General features: G+C 39.7%; 1 protein-coding gene across 1 annotated transcript in view; it reads right to left on the bottom strand.

The window, feature by feature from the left end:
- pkn2a (protein kinase N2a) overlaps window positions 1–14,342 on the bottom strand; it is a 31,205-nt gene extending 16,863 nt beyond the window's left edge. The window contains exons 1-3 of the mRNA XM_042497407.1: window positions 13,993–14,342; window positions 5,596–5,760; window positions 4,933–5,068 (exon numbers count right to left, since the gene is read on the bottom strand). Coding sequence (XP_042353341.1) covers window positions 4,933–5,068; window positions 5,596–5,760; window positions 13,993–14,013 — 322 coding nt within the window. The 5' untranslated portion in view covers window positions 14,014–14,342. The remainder of the gene's footprint in view (window positions 1–4,932; window positions 5,069–5,595; window positions 5,761–13,992) is intronic.
- Window positions 14,343–19,737: the final 5,395 nt, after the last annotated feature.

Genomic DNA, 19,737 nt, shown 5'->3' on the forward strand with positions numbered 1-19,737 from the left:
AAACATAGATATTTTTGTGTCCCGACCTTCAAAGCAGCTCGAAAACACAGAGCTACTGAGCCGATGTCCATTTAATCTTTTGAGTTTCTCACACTTACATCCCGCAAACACACAAAGTGAAAACAAGCGTCTTCTCTTCCCCCAGATTAGGACCACAGTTCTGGCCGATGAGCTCACCGTTTTGCGGTGTTTTTTTGGTCATGTCTGAACTTGAAAGGTGTTGAGAAAACCCCTCCTCAGGCTGATCGCTGCAGCACAGAGACAGACATTCTCACACACAGGTGAGGTGGGCAAAAAACCTGCCTGACTTCTCCTGACTTGAAATGCAAGTTCAGTTTCAGTGTCTGTGGTGTCATAAAGAAACTCCTCTTAGAAAGGACCCAAAGAGTACACTAAGAAACGAGGAGCCACAAACCTGTGCAGAATGTAAATATTGACATTCCTCCCAGTTGTTTTTTCATGTACTGTATATAGTTTTGTTTGGTACCCAGCAGTTAGTGCCTGTGAAGCACTACAATGAAATCTTAATGTCTTTCTGTGCAAGCAAATTGCATCACAAGTTAATGTGCATCTCTTTAATTTCTTTTTTTAATCTATGTGTTCGCGTTCATTTTTTCTTTGTTATTGTGTTTAACTGATTTATTCTCTCTTTGGTTGACACCTAACTGATCAGAGTGGGAATCTGACTTTGATTCAGGATGCCCTTCACATAATAGAGATGGCTGTCTTGACTGGAAATCTAGTGGAAGTGGACTTGAACCACAATGTTTTTTTTCTACCCTTCCCTTTTTCCCCCCTTCAACTACTTCTTGTTCTCCTTCTTTTTCTTCAAATTAATTATTTAATTTGTTAAGTTTATACCTGTTAATGTTATCTATCCTGTGTGTTTATGCTTGTGTACTTGCTAACTTGTCCTCTGGCTGGTATGTTTACTTGTTGCTTTTGGGCACTTGATTTTGTCGTGATTTGTTGTCCCCAAAACAACTAACTTAATTGATTAACTTTTTAGCTAAATCTTGTCTTTTAGATTTTGAAATTCCCATGACATAAATAATCAAAGACAAACATCCAAAAAACTGATTTTCCTAAAGGTGTCTTGAGTTCATCTGAGTGAGCCCGGCTGGTGTTACCTGAAATAACAGCGGTGAGGAAAATCAGTTATTCTGGAAGACGTTGCCAAAGACAGATAACAATAACCAGCAGGCGGGTCCGTGATTCATTCACTCTGAATGTTTCATAAAAACACTGTCTAAAGATTCTTTTGAACACCTGCAGGACATGGGCGAAAAAGGAAGCATGTGACTCTTTGAGCTGAAAGTCTAAATGATTCATCTAATGACCCTTAATGAGCTGAGAGAGCATCACTGCAGAGGTTTCTGTGCAGGAGGGGAGGATGTTAGTCTATACAGGGCAGCCCTCTTTATACAGACAGGCACGCATGCGCGCACACACACATGCACACACACACACACACACAGACACAGACACAGACTACTTCTAAATGCGCACTGATATCCAGTATTTTTCTGAATATCACAATATTCTGAATTTGATACGGGTAATGTAAATATTCCTGATTTAGGCCCTATTCCAAATGTAGCATCTTCTGTTTAGGAGCATTCTTCAGACATGTAAACAGTGCATTCAGATTATGCGTCTCAGTTGGTGATTCTACCGTAGTCTGAGACACACAGCCTCTTTCACGTTCACTTTCAGCTCTGCGTGATGTCATGGATGCACTGTGCACAAACCAACAGTTTGAGAGGCAGGGGTAGAGATGCATATGGCAATGCTGACCTTCTCATGAGGGGCTGAAGAAATGAAAGAGGGGGGCTGTGTTTGCATGGTCTAACAAGTCCACCAGTGGAAAACTTGCAGCTTGCAATTCTATTTTGGCGCAAAGAAGGAAAATGGCACAAGCTGCTCCAGCTGTTCCACTTATCGCACTTATCGTTTTGAGGTAATAAACAACATGCTGGGGCATGTTAATCAGAGTGTGTATGGCTGCATGTAAACTGGAATATTAGTGAAATAGTCATTTTCATTAACCAAGTAAACAGCTGAGTAGGAATATTTCTTTTTCAGAACAAGGGCAGAAAAACTGAATATTTTATGCATGAAACGTCAAGTCTATTATGTATTTGCAAAACTAAGATATATTAGCATTAGATAACTGGCAGAAAATGGTTTTAAAATGACAATAATATAGTTTATTGCAATTAATTCGGAGATAATATAGCACAAAAAAATGATCATCGTGACAGGCCTAGTAAACGTCAGCGTGAGAGGATCTGTGGAGGATCAGGTCTGTGGATCTGATGAGTAGATTCTCATCAGATCCACAGACCTGATCCTGGAAAAGCCTGTGAAGCAGGGTGAGAAATTAACAGGGGCTCGGGGCAAAACTGACTTTAGCATTCATAAAATCCTCATTGCATAATAAGAGCGTGTTGTGTCGTAGTCACAAGAAGTTGAAAATGACAAAGACACGCTGAGAAACACACGTGCAAAACTACTGCGTTCGTGTGTCATCCAGTCTCCGTTTGGGGCTTTCCTCTGCGTGGGGGGATGTGGTTTGGTCAAGGTCACATCGAGCCAAGAATTCAACGACACCCCCCCCCCTCCTCCTCCTCCTCGGTGCGGTTCAGCCCACGCTGGGCCGGAAGACAAGATACCGAGCTACTGAATAGCTGCAGGGCTGAAGTCACTGCTGGACAGCTGACAAGGGGAACCCTCCCTCAGATTAACCCCATCTGTATCTAATGAGGAGGCAACGAGGGACACGCTAACAATGCTCTGTAAACAATTGCGTCATGACTTGGAGGGCTGGACATAGAGCTGGCGTGGCTCGTTTGTCACTTGAGACGTGATATGATGACTGGAAGGGAAACATTCTGGTCTTGTATTCAGGGAGCAAAGTGCTGATCGTGGGGCAAGTCTCTTTATGAATGAGATCATATGTGACACGGGGACCTGACTGGTGACCCAGCGTCAGTGCTGCCGCTCGCAGACACCGCCTGAGAGCGAGTCGGCCCATTTCTGGCCTCAGCTGAGTGGCGGAGAATAACCAGAGCCCCCTAAACTTTCTCCTGGAACAAAAACACATTCTGGCTGCTCGCAGAGGCAGAGCAACTCCTTCCTGCGAATTCAGGCAACAAGTGCTGTCTCTTGCGGATTTGAGTGCTAAATGTATTTCAACAAGTTGTCTCACAACCGTGCAGCTGAGCTGACCTCCGTCCCTCTCCATCATTTTGCGATAGCCAGCTACATTCCCCTTGCATCGCGTCACTTAAAAAGAAAGCCCTCGTTCATCAGACTGAGAGTCACCGAGTTAGGCTAAAATTTGCTCCCATTTAAGATAATGATTTACCAAGACAACCTCTCCTCCCTCCCCCTCCTCATCTACACCCTAATGTCAACTGAACCGAGGGGGAGGTGATGTTAACATTCAGACAAATACGATTTCTTCTCTTCCTGAATTGACCCTTGCCACCAACGATTGCTGTATTAGGCAACAACTGTAAAAAAAAAACAAAAAACTATACTGAACACTGCTGCTGTGGATAACGCTCCAAATTCCATTGTTGTCGACAAATGCACAGGAGCGGGCTTTCAACAGCCTCGGAGGGGAACAATCGACGGCTCATTGTAACTGTCGGTGGAATGTGGAATGTAACAATGTCAGCCTCTGGAGAGTGAGTCACCTCCAAACACTCAATGTGCTCTGTGTGTTCATATAGCTGTTGTTCTGACACAACTCTGACACAGCTCAGCGGTACGTTGCATTTGCAGTAAACCAGTATCTTGGACAGGATGATAAAAAGATAATGATAATATTTGGGAGAGAAGTTGCTGCTTTGTGACTTTATACCTGAGCGAAATCCCAGATAAACTTAAAGCTCAGAGGGAATCTCTCCTTACAAAAAGAAGACAGCTGTGACACAGTAACGGCCATGTCTAGATGGGGAATTCAGAATAATGAAAACTCCCACAAACTCATGTTCTTTATTTCAACCCAAATAATTATCTAGCCCAAACCAAGTGCTTTTTATGCCTAACTCTAACCAGACCTCAACAAAAGCATCGTCCCTCGCCCCAGCGCCAACAGAGTGTTCGAGGACCGAGTCCTAAAACCAGGAAATTAGTGAGCACTTCAGCACTCCTGGTTCCCTCGTCTCCAAGGTGGCGGCTTATTTGAATGAGCTATTGGTTAGGGGCCTGAAATAAGGTCTGTGGTATACACATGCTTAGAATACTTTCATGTTTTGGTCTACAACATAAAATTTTTCAGTAAATACCCCACATGTTAACTTTGAAGCTTTTATGCATCTTAAAAAAGGCAGTTGCTAATGATCTCAGCCAATCCTAAACAGATAATAGTGAAATGACCGGCTGCTGAGTTAGAAAGACAATTATTGATCTCAGCTTAATGATTTAATGAATGTGTATGTGTGAATTTGTGAATAGTGTTTGCATTTATGGTATAGGTATATAACTATTAAGAGTTAGAAAAGAAAGAAATCTGTATTTAAGCTTTAATTGAGCAATATGAAACTAATACCATGATTTAATGGTTATGTAAAAAGAATCTGGAGTTGATGTAAAAGAACACAACAACAACAACAACAACAACAATGATGATATATTAGTACAGAGCGTTAGCTTTTGCCAACAGTCTTTACTACTTGGTTAATGTTTACTTAATCCTGTGGCGCTACTTTGACTGTGGTGTGTCTGTGGTGTGTCTGTGGTGTGTCTGTGGTGCGTCTGTGGTGCGTCTGTGTCTGTGGTGTGTCTGTGGTGTGTCTGTGGTGTGTCTGTGGTGTGTCTGTGGTGTGTCTGTGGTGTGTCTGTGGTGCGTCTGTGTCTGTGGTGTGTCTGTGGTGTGTCTGTGGTGTGTCTGTGGTGCGTCTGTGGTGTGTCTGTTGTTACCTAGCAGTTCCTCGGGGTCTTTGACCACGATGTGGGCGTTGAGCTCCTGTAGCTCCTGGTGAAGCTCCTCAACCTTCTTATTAGATTTTTTAAGCATGTTGTCAACAAAAGCCAGGCTCTTCTTGTCAGTGGTGACCTGAGGAGAGGAGAGTGGAGGGGACTTAATTTATCTAATAGCAAAACAGGGAAAACTTATTCAATTTTAATCATGAATGTCAGTTTACCAATCATGGGGAACACATCAAAAACAATTGTAAAATGCCTTCAGCTGTCCTTTTATGGACATACATTTAAAGGGACCGTTCACCCCAAATCAAAAATACATATTTTTCCTCTTATCTGTTATGCTTGTGAATCATTACGTGGTCACTTGAGATAATCCACTGCCCTTGTTGGGAACAGTTTCATAAAACAACTATTTTCTTTGTAAACGAAACCTGCCAACCATATCACCACACCGAAGGAAGCGCGCAATGACTGCTGACCCACCTCGCACCACTGAGCTTGCTAACGTTACCGGTCAGCTGAGAAGGACACCATTAATGTTCACATCTGCTCATGAACAACATATTTATTTTTGATTTTGGGGTGAATAAACTGCCCCTTTTAAATCGGCAGAGTAAGCCCTTGAGAGAGAGGCAACAACATATTCGGTGATTTTACCTTTCGCAGGTTCTCGGCACCGGCTTTGATTTTCAGCTCCTTGCGGATCTCGCGGCGTATCTGCTCCTTGATCTCGTCCAGCTTCTGTTGAACCATGGTGTCGGACAGGTCCAGGTTGTGTCCCAGACCCAGTCGTTCCGCCACCTGCTGGCTCCTGGCATCCCCCTGAAGGAGGACAGCAGAGGAGGAGGAGGAGGAAAGAGGAGAAAAGAGCAAGATGTGGAATGTAATTTAGAGGAGGTCAGCAAGGGAGGAGAAGGAGGAGGAGGAAAACAGAATAACAGAGAAAGAGGAGGAAAGGATACAGAGGTCAGTGACTCAGTCAACAAGTAGATCGGCCTTATCTGAGCAGCTTTTAACCAAGTGAACTTGTCCATATACACAGAAAGCAGCACTGACTTGCCTTGGTTTAAAACAGCTGAAGTTACTGCGCCATAAAACATTATATGTACATATATTATTTATCACTGTCATGAATAGCGCTAATTTCCCTAATGCTTACATGAAGTTTAAAATTAGACTAGTCTGACTCTCTAAAAGTAACTATACCTTTACAAATAGTCAAAATTGAGTACAATTTAATCTACAAAATTCAGTATTGTCTGAAAAAATATTGCATATATTGTGAGTCATTTGAATCATTAATGACATTTTCAAATAACCGATCCTTTTATAAATGTCCCTGAAATGTGTGGCACTTTGCACCATGCATTAAGAACATTATGCACTATTCTATAAAACTTGACAACAACTCACTAAATTTATTAAAAATAGTATTATTAAGGAATGTAAATCTATAGAAAACAGGCCTGATTATTACAGTTGCATTTTCATTCAACGGACGCAATCAAATAAAAACAGCCAAGTATTTTCTTTTATTATAAACATCAATAATACTGCAAATAACACTTACATTTTGGGTGACCCAATAAATTTTCAGTCCACTACATACATTTTGCTGCAATAAAATGATCAAACTATGAACAGACTGAAAACTTTATCTTATTAAATAAAAATGGATGTTGCTAAAGTTTTCAGAATACTCACAATATTTTGCAAAACATTTAAAATTGCAATAATTTTATATCATGACCTAAGCATCATGATAATATCATATTGGGAGGCCTCAGCAGAAAAGAGGAGGAGGAGCTTCAGATATAGTTTCATCCCAGCAGTCACTTAGTTTTTCATAATTACCACCAAAATTTAAATGAAACTGTTATCCGATCAAGAATATCAGATCATGGTCAATAGTAATTTCCTATTTACAAGTTCTACAGTGAACATATTTCAAATGAATGACGTAATATTGATTTAAACGCACTGTCAATATCTTTGGACAAACATGAGCTTCAACACAGGAAGCCTAACCTGAGAACTCTGAAGTCATCCCAGTGTCCTGGTGTGTTTTGAACTTGAGCTGCAGTCTGTCTGTACGTGGTGTTTTCACCGCTGCCGTCAGGCACCATTTATCTGCATCCTTAAAGCTGTTACCTTAACTAAAGAGGGATTAGCGGTCACTTCCTGAATGGCTTCAGCTTTTAAGTTCATCATGAACACAGTGGTGCACTGGTTACGTTACACTAGTTGATCACAGAATACATCTGTGATTATCTAGGGACTGAGTATAATCAGTTTTACAGCTGCTGTGATTAACTGAATTATTGTCAACTATCAAAATAATCACCGACTAATTTGATAAGCGATTAATTGATGTGAGGTTTTGTTGTAAATGTGAATATTTTCTGGAACAAGACATTTGAGGACATCATCTTGAACTTTGGGAAACACCAACTGACATTTATTAACCATTTTATAAACCAAACAACTAATCAATTCAGCGAAAATAATAGACAGATTATTCATCAGTGAAAATAATCACCAGTTGCTGCTCTTATCGGTTTGTTTTCTATTTAATTACGCAGCTCAACAATTCTATGGTTCAAAAATGTCTTCTAATTTTAAATTTGCTGTTGCACAATATAAACTTTTAACTGTGTTACGTGACTACAACTATGAAACCACGACAATTCAGCCTCTCGTAGCTCAAACAGGCCAAACTACATACTGAAATATAAAACCTTTCATCACTTTGGTACTAATAATTGCTCAATTAGTTAAACATGATCACTGCTACTCAATATCTGTGACATTTGAAGCTTTGGAAAAATCATCGGTGTAAAAGTGCACTCACTCACATCAATCTTTGTGTGCAACTCAAAATAACAACTCAAGATGTGAAATGTAAAGGTGAGCTGCTGCCGTCTGAAACCATGCCAGAATTTAAGTGTGTGGATATTAACTTATACCATTCAGCAATAATCTGTAAATACCACAAAATCTGCGTCCTGTTGCACTCATAACAACTTCATTATAAAAAGAAAGCAGTCAAACCAAACAATCACATTTAGGCGTAATGCGATTAGCTTCAGTTTAGTGGGCTGCTGTTAAAATCACAACTGCCTGAGATGTGGTTGCAAAAAAAGTTGCATCAAGTCAACAAAACAGCTTCACCTGAACTTCATCGCTTTCAGCCAGCTCCATCTCTAGATCAGTTGAACCAACCCGTCCTCGCATGTTCTGCCGACACGCACTAACTATCATTCCACTGAAGTTCTGTCAGCAGAGACGATATCCTCCGCCACAGAGGTTAGGCTTCACAATAGCCGGCAGATGCTCCGTCCAAAGCCAACTCATTCACTCCACTCGTATCCGATTTTCTGCAGCTCTCTCTTTCTCACACAGACCATTGACATCAACAGGGAAGATAAACCGTCTGAGCAGCGACAGCCAAATCCCTCTTAGCTTCTAACTCTGTGAGGTCAGAGCAGCCCAGAATGGGACCTAATCTCACTCCACGGAGAGGACTGTGTCTAAAATTAACCCAAGTTAAAAACACAACACTGGCTGTCCATTGTGGCCTCCCCTCTGGAAAGCAACTTGTTTGGTGGAGGAGAAAGTTGTGAAAGGACACCCCGACAACTGGAGAGGGTTCAGAACAAGAGTGGTGTCCAAGTCTGATTTTATCTATGGGGAAAACAAAGTTTTATTTAAATCACAAAAACTCATCAGTTAATACTGAGAGGTGATCACTGAAAAACATGAGCCGGTAAAACACCACAGAGGCTGTATTACCTTTACTTTCACCGAGGAGGTTATGCTTTCGATTCAGTTTCTTTGTTTGTTTGTCAGCAGGCTTACGAAATCGGTCGGGCCCTAGACTAAAATAATTGATCATTGCAAGACAAGCTATGTCAGATCTGGCAGCCTCAGCTAAAGAGTTACCTGGGCTAAATGCTGCTCTGCTTCTGACTTATAGATTTATGTTGGGAAAAGAACCATGTTCGGAACAATAAGGGATTTCCATGTGCTCAAATGTACTCTCGCCGGGCTCTTGTGAAACCACCCACCCTCCTCTATAGGTGCTCACTCCAGAGGAAACTATAGTTTGCACATATCCTGGTCCAGAGGCTTCTTGATGACTCATAGGTAAAATGGAGGTCACAACTCCTGGAAGTGGAAGAATCGTGTGCGGGGGGAAAAAAGCAGCACTCTTCTTCAGCTCACTGCTCAGCAAAACGTGTTTGCACTGTAGCTGTGTTTGCCCAATGCGGTATGAGGACAGCGTGAGGACACCCTAAAGGGCCTATTTTACCGCGCAACAATGCAAGGAAATCCATGAAAGGCCGATCAGATAAGGTGGATATAAATCAGCTCATAGACCCACAAGGTCTGCATTTTAATTTGAGATCAAACGGAGAAGCTACATCCAAAGAAAGAGGGCAGGAGTTCATTTGCAGGATTACTTTCACGTCTTGTTTCTCTGCGACACTTCCTCGAGTTGCTCTTTTACCTGTATGGCCCTTATCATTCTTTGCTGCTCAAACGTATTGCCTTGTCAGGGGAGTGACGCCACGCCGAGAACTCGAGACCTATTAGGTTCAAAGACGAGTGAAGCAGGAATTGTAAGCAAATGTTTCCACTCATAGCACAATGCATACAGTCTGTGATGGATGGAGGGAACTTGTTCTTGTCAGTGTGGCTCTGCTCGCTGCTCTGTGAAATGTTTAAGGCTCACAACAGATGAAAAGACTGTATCCAAAACATTTTAGCTACATTTTGTTTAATACTACAAAAATTATTAGCTGATAAATGTATTAGATTAAATAGGGATTTTTGTTGATATTATCTTTATAAAGGTAGGGTAACTGTTACATACACATGCTGAACTTGTTAAAGAGCCCAATAAGCTCCAAAGACATGAAAGGAAACTGTGAGGTAAAAGCAAACATTAGGTCTGAGCCTCAAGTGTAAGCAGGTTAACTTGCTCTTAAAGCCTGAAAGCTCCAAGTCCAAAAACAAGCGCTCCATTCACACAATAGGACAATGGAAAAGTTGAGGCCACTATCCAGCCCCATGCTTAAAAAGCCAAGCCCTTGCCATTTGTACAAGAGGCCTATCTCAACCTACAACCTGACACCGGGCCGTCTTACCCCCACAGCTGGCTGCAGAGCGTTGGCCACAGCCTGGTGCTCTGCTGCAACCAGAAATAGCAACGCAGGCTAATAAATGCAGATCCTACAAACGCAGCCTTCGCACGAGCCTTACACATATCCCATGTCAAGTCAAAATGTAGCTAATGTCACGCACTACAGGTCAATGTTAACGGCCATTTCTAAGCTGGGGAGACAGCGGATTTATTGTGTGTCCACAAGACTGACGCTGCAATGTCACACAGGAGAACGAGCGATACGCTGCACTGAAGCACCTGTTGCTCTGCAGAGCTGATCTGGGTCCACTCGTATAAACCATGGAGATATATGTTAAAGTTTAGCTGGCTCTGAGCTAAATATAAATACATGACTTCCAGATGGTATTTCTTAAGTCATAATGTGCAAAATACACTACAGTATATAACATAGGGCTGGGCATGTGTTATTGTTATTTATTATTCGTCACTGACAACAAACTTAATCCTAACAGTCCGACCACAGAGCCAGGTTTGTCTTCAATTATTTTGCCCGGTCAGTTTAACTTTCCACTTCCACCGAGTCCAAATGGATGGGCGTTAACGGCACATATATCTTGTTTTTCACTTTAAAGAAGCCCATCTGAGGACAAATGTTGCACATTAGTTCATACCATAAATGCTAAGTGTAATATTAGTCTATTCAGTGAATTGTCTTTCCGTTTGTATCTGTCCTTTAAAAGAGATTTAGAAAATACATTTGCCTTTTTGCACCTAAACGGATATTAAAAAAGGACACCTTTCCATCCCTTCCCTTATTAAGACTGACATATTTTAATTTACCTAATCTAATCTCTATCTGTATTTTGTATTTATAACTTACAGAGATGTGGTCTGCATCTACTCATCTCTTGTTGTAATCTAACAAACTGTACCTCATTATCTTATGAAACATAATTTATGTTGAAACACATTTTGCACAGTAGAATTATAGTTGTTGTTGTTGTTTACATTTATTGTTGATGTACTGTAGTGCACCTGTTTACTTATTTTCTAATCAGCACGTGATTATTTAAAAGACACACTTGATGGCAATCAAGCACAGAGAGAATCTAATGTAGCAACATTTGAGATGTGTGTTTTGCTCCTTTATTAGATTTAAACTAGGAATAAAATAACTGTCAGCCTGAGTGTCCTGGTGTGCCTGGAACTTTGATTTCCTTTTGGTTTACTGGATATTAAGATATATAAAGTATACCGTTGTTGGAGGATTACTGTAATTGGGCTGAGCAATATATTTTTATCATTATCCATTGACTTTTAATCATATATTACAGGTTACATGTGTCGAGAGCTTTGCAATGCGTAGTGTGATGTCAACTTTTATTTAATTGCTTTGATGGTAAATTGGTTTAACTTCACATCACCCAGCCTGGTTTAATAATTGGTTTACTTATAAACTTTACCAACACTGTAATGAGAGTCCAAATAAAAGACATCTTTATCCATTTATGCCCTCATACTCCGGTGGTCTAGTCTACAGCTGTTTTGCCACCATTTTGGTGTTTTCAGACTCAATTTAATGTTGGCTGGCCTGACAATTTAAATTTTATAACCTCATGGTGGAAAATACTGTTCTACTGGGTCATCCATGCATGTCATCGATAGAGTATCTGGGCAAAAACCTGTGTTAAGTGATTAAAATAAATATCAACATAGAGCTGGAGGATATGGACGAAGTAGAATATCACTATAGAATATTAATATTGACCAAATACCTTGATATCAATATTGTAACAGTATTGTAGAGTTTACTATTGGTGCTTTCACAAAATATAGGTACAATGAGATTTTTTAAATAAATTATCATTAGTAATGTGGATATAATGCCTAAGTAGGTAAAGGCAAATAATAGAAAGGCTAGAACAGTTTGTTATAGGGTTGCAACAGTATAAGATTTCCAAAATATGATAATCGTCTCCAAAAATCTCATGGTTCACTGTACGTGGTATTACACAATTACTATCATCATCATTAGTTACAATGACTCTTAAAGGAATTTAGAAAAAAAAGTTCAATAAATTTCAACTTAAGGTTGAAACGGTTTTTTATGTAAGTGTGTGTAAAAAGTCTTTTTTTTAAATGCCCTGTATAGGCAAATGAACATGGTACGAAAAAGTCAATTTCCAAACCACAGTATACCGCTGCACCCCTTGTCTGGTAAGATCAGAAAATGACTTAAATTTAATGTAAATTAGGAGAAGACAAAAGTTACAATATCCAACATCTAAGATGATACCAAGCAGGGGAAGGAATCACTTAGGGCCCAACAATACGATATTATCATGATACAATATTAATGTGAACGTTACGATATGCTGACCATTTTTTTTATTGTCCAACATTTTAATATTTGAATTTATTTTTTCCTATTGTATTGTTCTTTTGCTGCTTATACTGTACCTCATAGCTGCTGTAACAAAGTGAATTTCCCGAGTGTGGGACGAATAAAGGATGATCTTATCTTAACATGCATTGCAATAAATTACGACTTATTACCTTTTTTAAACTGAAAATTGTACCCCCAAAGAAGACTTTCTCAAAATCTGTTTTATCTAATGTGAAGTTTTCATTCTGTTCATCTCACTTCAAGAATTTAATTCCGGAAAACTGTATTAAGTGGACTACGCTACAAAAAGATTAATTTGTATTTGTAATATTAAAAATGTATATAATTAAAAAAAATCAATCCATGTAGCAATACAAGCAAAAGTATTGTAATACTCAGCTGTCTCAATTTTTCACCCACCCCTGATATCTAGTCTCATATCGCGATATCTAAATAATATTAATATATTGCCCAGCCCTATGTTAATAGGTCATTTTATGATAAAACTGGTTCAGCAAAGGCATCACTAATGTGACAGCAGGTCACCACCTGTTGCCTCAGTCTGCATCAGCCCTGGCGAATCAAATTAATACGAGACATTCAAACTAATATTTCTCCCACGCAACTTTGTTATCTGTTGTAACCATTGTCCCTCCAGTACTCCCGATAAAGATTAATAACAGTGTGTGAGTAATCACACTAGTCCTAGCTTTGACATGAACAGTTTTTGGAGGATGTTGCTAAAAAGCTAAATACTTGGCTGCACTTTAAAGGTGATCAGATAAAGCTGTGGACGGGTTGTTGGACAATGTTTTTGACAGAAAGACTTATTTCAGGTCTGACGTCACTCAACTGAAACCACATTAATCAGTGAGTCATGACTGTTCATAGGCAATAATGAGGCATGACTGCAATACTTACATGTCTTTTTTTAACATACAAATATGCGCATTTGCGTGTTAGAATAGACATTTTCTCACTTATTTTACGCGGCTGGTGTTTTAAGCTCATCCGGTTTGTGTTTGAAAAAAACTTCAAGTCAAACCGTGGACAAACGCAAAAGATGGGACTTTTTTAACTGTATTTATATCATGGAAAAGCATTTTGGAGCTGAAAAATATGGCGTTACCGGTAACATATGAATACACGGCGCACACTGTTTATTTCTCCAAAGTAACGCAGGCTAACGTCAGGCTCCAAAGCTGTTACTTTAACTACCTTTAGTTGACTTAAACTACAGCAACACTAGCAACACTTTCTACAAAAAAAAAAAAACAGCCGTAACATTAATTTGCACAACAGGAAACCAACAGTTTAAAACTTCAGGAAAAGTAACTTTGGATAATTGTTTCCCAGGCCTCAATCCATGGATAATTCCCAGACAACCCTTTGGGATCTAACAAAGGCCTTTAACTTTAGATACAACACCACCGACTCACAGCGACTCGGTTTTTAACAAAATAAAAGTGTTCGCTAACTCATAATTCAACGCGTAGAGAAAGTTTGCGCACTTTTCGCAACAGTTGTCAACTTTTCCTACCTGCACGGAATCGGCGGCCATCTTGGTTTTCGCCTTTGAATCAAATCCTACGGGGAGAGAGGAGGGCAGCTCCAAAAACAAGCCTTGTTTTAAGTTTCCCTCTCTGGCGACGAAAAGAAGCGATTATTGGGACCAAATCCTCGGTCATCTCGGGTACACGGGGCTTCCCATGCCGTCTTTACGCTTCATTGACGCGGTCACAGTGTCCTAGAGGGGTCCAGGAGGGTGGACTGGAGCTCATAAATGAAAAAAGCTGGAGCATAAATCTGTCCCAGTGCAGTTGGAGAAAGAGGCGGTGGTTAGAGTGGAAGCGTCCGCCCAGAGGAGCTGCTGCACTGCTGCCGCTGCTGCACAGGGGCTGCTGCTCTCCGCCCGGACAGTTAGCACACACGTGACCCAAAAACTTCATACAGACTGGCCCTTACCTCATGCTAATAGCCTAAAATCATCCCCCAGTAAACACAAACGCGGAAAAACACGACTCTCAAGTCAAATAGAGGTTAAAGTATGTTCAAATTAATGTGCAGATGAAGGAAACCCTTTGTTGTAGATGGAGAAGTTTTTTTCAGTAGAGGAAGGAGTATTGAGAGCCTTTTTTTTTAGTGAAAGTAGTAATACCTGTGAAAAGTGAAAGTCCTGCTAAAATTTTGCGAGGAGTCGACCAATATTGTTTTTTTTAGGGCCGATACAGATTATTAGTATTTCATGACACCAATAACCAATATTTGGAACCAATATGTATTTACAAAAAAATGTAAATCTTTCTGTCAACACTTTTGGAATACTTTTTGGAATTTGGAATAAATAAACTCCAACACAAAACTTTGTTTAAATTCCTTTAGCAAATGTTTAAGTAAAACTTTCATATACAGCAAGTTCCCAGCAACCTTTTTTATAAAGTCAAGTGAAAATTTGAATAAAAATGAATAAATAAAAATGGCTCCCTGAGGTTTCACAAAGTGAAAGTTCCTCCCATGCTGACACTTTCTTTGCATTGATTAATTTGATCAGAAATTGTAAAATAAAACGCCCATACAAAATGCCAAATTTCAGCCCTAATATTCGGACAGACCGAAAATCAGTTGACCCCTGAATTTTACTAAGGTGGTAGGTACAGAGGTATGTGGCAGATTTAAAGGTGGTGAATCACTGTTCTTAGACTATCTAATCTGTGTCATGCCCCTATTTTTAGATTTATTTTATGTTTTTTTTTTTTATTTTGCAAGCTCCCCCTGAAGATAGAAAGGATGGACATAAAACAGTTCAGTATAAAAGGTCATTTAAATACAGTTTAAAAACGACAACAACAAAAATTAGATGAACATAGAGTACATAGAAAGCATTTCAGCTTGTTGAATTGCTCCAGCAGTGATGGAGGAAGAACTCATATTTTTTTCTTTTTTTTCTGCTACTGCTCTTGTATAAATATATATTATTGGCATAATTTACTTGATTTAGGTCTCTCCGGCATAAAATGCTCAGAATGGTTCCTCCCAAAATGCCATATGTTAATGATTATTACATTATTTTATCACTATTTTTAATGCATTAACACAAAGGCAGCATGTAGCTGGTGAGGGTTGATATAACTTTAACTACATTGCTGGTAAATTTATTCTATAACAACAATCTTAATTTGCAAAATAACGATTAACCAAATGTCAAGAAACTGGAATAGGGTAAACAGTAGAAAAAAGCATAAAATAGAAGTACTGACTCCAATATCGTATACTGTATGTGCGTAATTGTAAGTGCGCATAGTTGCTTTGTAGAAGGCTGCACCTCAGGACGACAGTCACCTGTTTAACATTGATCATCAAAGGATCATGCAGATGCTGTGTAAACCTGCTGACAACCAGAGCTGCAGTACAAACAAAGTACTGTCACAGTGACAGTTTACTTTTGAGTTGCCGAGCCAGATAGATGAGGAGGAGCTGCTGTGAAGAAACCACAGGAGGACAAACACTAAACTCTTCTCCACTGGGGCCGGTGCATGACATGTCACACCTCAGTGAGAAGACGTACTGCTGCATTACATAACCTTCAGGGACACAGTCATCACAAGCCATATGTCTCAGAGACTGGGCTCTGTCTGTGCTTACGGCGTGGTGTCTCAAATATTTATTGGTGTGGACAACAACGCTGCATCCTCACTCATAAACTGAGTATTGTCCACATAATAAAAACGCCGCAGAGGCCTTGTCGGGTAGACGTATGAATTATGTTCTCCGGTCAGAGTCCCTCCACGGTGACACTCTCCAGAGGTTGACTGGGGATGGGACTTGATGGTTTTGTCTTTCTTGTAATTGATCAGCATCAGCAATATGTAAAGTTAATGGCTGCAGTGTTGGTGTGTGAGGGAAGATTGGGGATGATGTGTTGTTTGTGAGTTAAATAATATCTGCCTTTGTCAGAAACATACTGTGTTGTTTCATCTTTCTCCAGCTGTTACTCCAGCTCTGTTTTCACAGCTGAATGAACATACTGATCTGTGGGTGTGTTATTATTACCCGTTATAAACACAGTGATTTGTGCTCTGATTAATGGGATGATGACTAAGTTTTATTGAGCAGTCTGATGTTAGGCATTGCCGCACAAGGTTGTAAAACAATTGAGAAATCCTAAGAACTGTTTTAAAAATATAATGTTTGAACAAATTCTGTGAGCTGTTGAGGAATTTCAGCCATAAGTCTCACATGTTTTGATCATACTTTATTACATAATATATTATGATAGGTGTTATCAAAAAATGGTTCTGCTTCTGCAGTATTTAAATATTTTTTTTATAATTAAGTAATATTATTAGTATTTTAAATAGGGTCACAAACTTTGTAAGATGTGATTTCAAGAGAGTTGGAAGAAGTATTCAGATCTTTTGTGCACGTAAAGAAAACAATACCACAGTGTAAAAAAATACTCTTAAAAATAAAAGTTCTGCATTCAAAATTTTACTTCAGTTAACCCATTGAAACCTAAGCAAATTGGATGGATCTCTTTCAAAAACCTGGGAAGAAGGCAATGAGCAACTCAACAAGAAAAAGCCCCAAACTAACAAGAAATGATTAAAAAGTTACAGAAAAATTAACCTAAAAAAAGAAAATTACCCAAAGAGAGTGTTATAAAATATAACTATATTTATATCAGAGTATTTTTTAGCCATTGAGCTCTTTAGCAGAAATGGTTTGTCACTATTTGCGTTATTGTTTTCTGGCAGGCAGTAAATATAATTTTGGTTTTTTAACATCCAGTTGTGTTGTTAATGTGCTGTTAGCCTTCCTCGCCACTAGTTGGGCCTTAATGTTACAGCTCAGCAGAGGAGGACGCCATTAATGTTTACATCTCACCTTGCCATGAGCATGAGCCTCTCGACCATGAGTAGATGCACACTTCCTTCCGTGCAGTGATACGGTTTGGTAGAAAGAAAATAGTTCCTACATGAAACTGCTCACAACAAGGTCTATGGATTATCTTGAGCGATCGTGTCATGATTTCTGAAAAGCAGAAATGCTGCTGAGTTTTTCAAATGTATTTTTGGTGCTTTTAGCGTCACAAGCCGTGTGCCACCTAGCTCAGTTATATTGAAGAGAAGGCAGACATCTCTTCGGCTGATATCTCCAGCACTCAGCAACTCACACCAAAACAATCCAGATTAATGAACAGCAATACAAGTAAGAGGAAAAATATACATTTTCGATTTTGGGGTGAACTATCCCTTTAATGCATAGTCTTAATGTTAAATGTTTCTTGTCAGTGTTAGCTGAGGCGCCAAAGTAAAAGGGGGAAACACCCTTCATGTTTATCTGGGTCAGAGGGCCAAAACCAGGAAGCTGTAACTGGAAAATGATCTGAGATTAATGGGGATGAGTCCAATAGTTGATGACTGTCCAGGGATTATCTGAGAGCAGGGATGAGTAACACTGAGTGGCAGCACTGGGTCATATAAACTTTCTCTGGCTCCTGGTGACTCCTCTCACCTCACATAATCATGCTCCTACTTCAATGCTCTCGATTTACTGATTTCAGCAGCGAGATAATGACCTCCACAGCGAGAGAAAATGTTGAATATATACATTCAGATTGGCATGACAACCTTCTGTGCTTTTATAATAAATTGTAAAAGAGCCAACATATTTTTAACTCACTGCAATCACCATATCAAATGTTGAAAAAAAAAACTCTTAGAGGAGATGGAAAGGATGTTAAAATGGATAAGCACTCACTCAGTGGAGGCAGCAGCAGACCTGGCAGCTCTTTATCTCCCTCTGCAGGATTCCAGCTCTGAAATAATCCCGCTTTAATTCTCACAGCAGCAGCTTTATCTGTCTTTACCACTCCCTGCTCTGTTGTACCTGACGATGATGAACGAACAAACATTTATATTATAGAAAGGAACACGCATGCATCTCTGGCAGTTTTTTAAAAAATGTTCTGTGTATTTCTTTTGGCAATCAAAAGATGAAAACAGCCATGTTGTCTTTATGTTCCATCTGACAAAAGCTGCGATACAAGGAGAGCCGGGTGCAGAGAAGGCACACAAAAACTGAGTGGCAAACTACAGCACGTCCTCAGAACAGAATGAGTACCTATTTATCTGTGTATCAGAGTACCTCAAGAACTGTGATGTGGCAGTACAACCAGTACAAAAAGTCTGTGCAGCTCATCCAGATGAATTAGTTTGAGGGGGAGTGACATTATGTCGCTTTAAACTTTTCCAACTGTTAGTTAGCAATTTATGAAGGGGAAACAAGAACTTTAATCGGCCAATAAAAAGCCATTAAGACCGCAATAAATGCAACCTTCAATGAAACAAGAGATGACAACTACACAAGCAGTTTAGCAAAGTTATTACCAGCTTTTATGTGGAGAACTGAAAAGAAAACAGCAGAGAGTTAAGGGAATAGTTCAACATTTTGGGGAATTTTTCTTGCCACTCCGTCATCAGTTTATTACACATAATGCTGCAGGTTAAGACAATAGTCTCTAATTAATAGGTTAAATACCTTGTAATCTGTACAAAAACTAATGTGAAAAAAACAAATATGTGGTATTAAAGGGACAGTTCACCACAAAATAAAGGCATGTTTTTGTGTGAGTTGCAGAGGGTTGGAGATATCGGCCGTTGAGATGTCTTCCTTCTCTCCAATATAATGGAACTTCGCTTGGCTTGTGGTGCTCAAAGCGCCAAAAAAATACATTCAAAAAACTCAACAGTAATGTCTCTTTACAGAGATCATGACCCAGTTACTGAAGATAATCCACAGACCCTGTTATGAGCAGTTTCATGAAGGAACTATTTTCTTTCTACCGAACTACACCCACCCACACCTCGCAGTAGGAAGCGTGCATCTACTCATGGACGAGAGGGCTCATATTGTGACAGCGCGAGATGTAAACATTAGTGCCTTGCTCCATAGATGCATGTTTCCTTCTGCACTGTAATACAGCTGGTGGGTGCAATTTGGGAGAAACAAAATAGTTCCTACATCTAACTGCTCATAACAAGGTCTGTGGATTAATTGAGTAACTGGGTCATGATTTCTGGAGGGGGTTTGCCATCTAGAAGAAGCCATCTGAGTGCCATTTGGTTCCATTATACTGGAGAGAAGTCGGACATCTCCAACACTCTGCAACTAACACCAAAACAATCTAGATTGATAAAAACACTACAGGTAAGACGGGAAATATGCATTTTTGATTTGGTGATGAACAGTCCCTTTAGGGTGTGGGGGGGGGTATGGGACAGTG

This window comes from Plectropomus leopardus, chromosome 12 (assembly GCF_008729295.1).
Source record: "Plectropomus leopardus isolate mb chromosome 12, YSFRI_Pleo_2.0, whole genome shotgun sequence".
NCBI lineage: Eukaryota > Metazoa > Chordata > Actinopteri > Perciformes > Serranidae > Plectropomus > Plectropomus leopardus.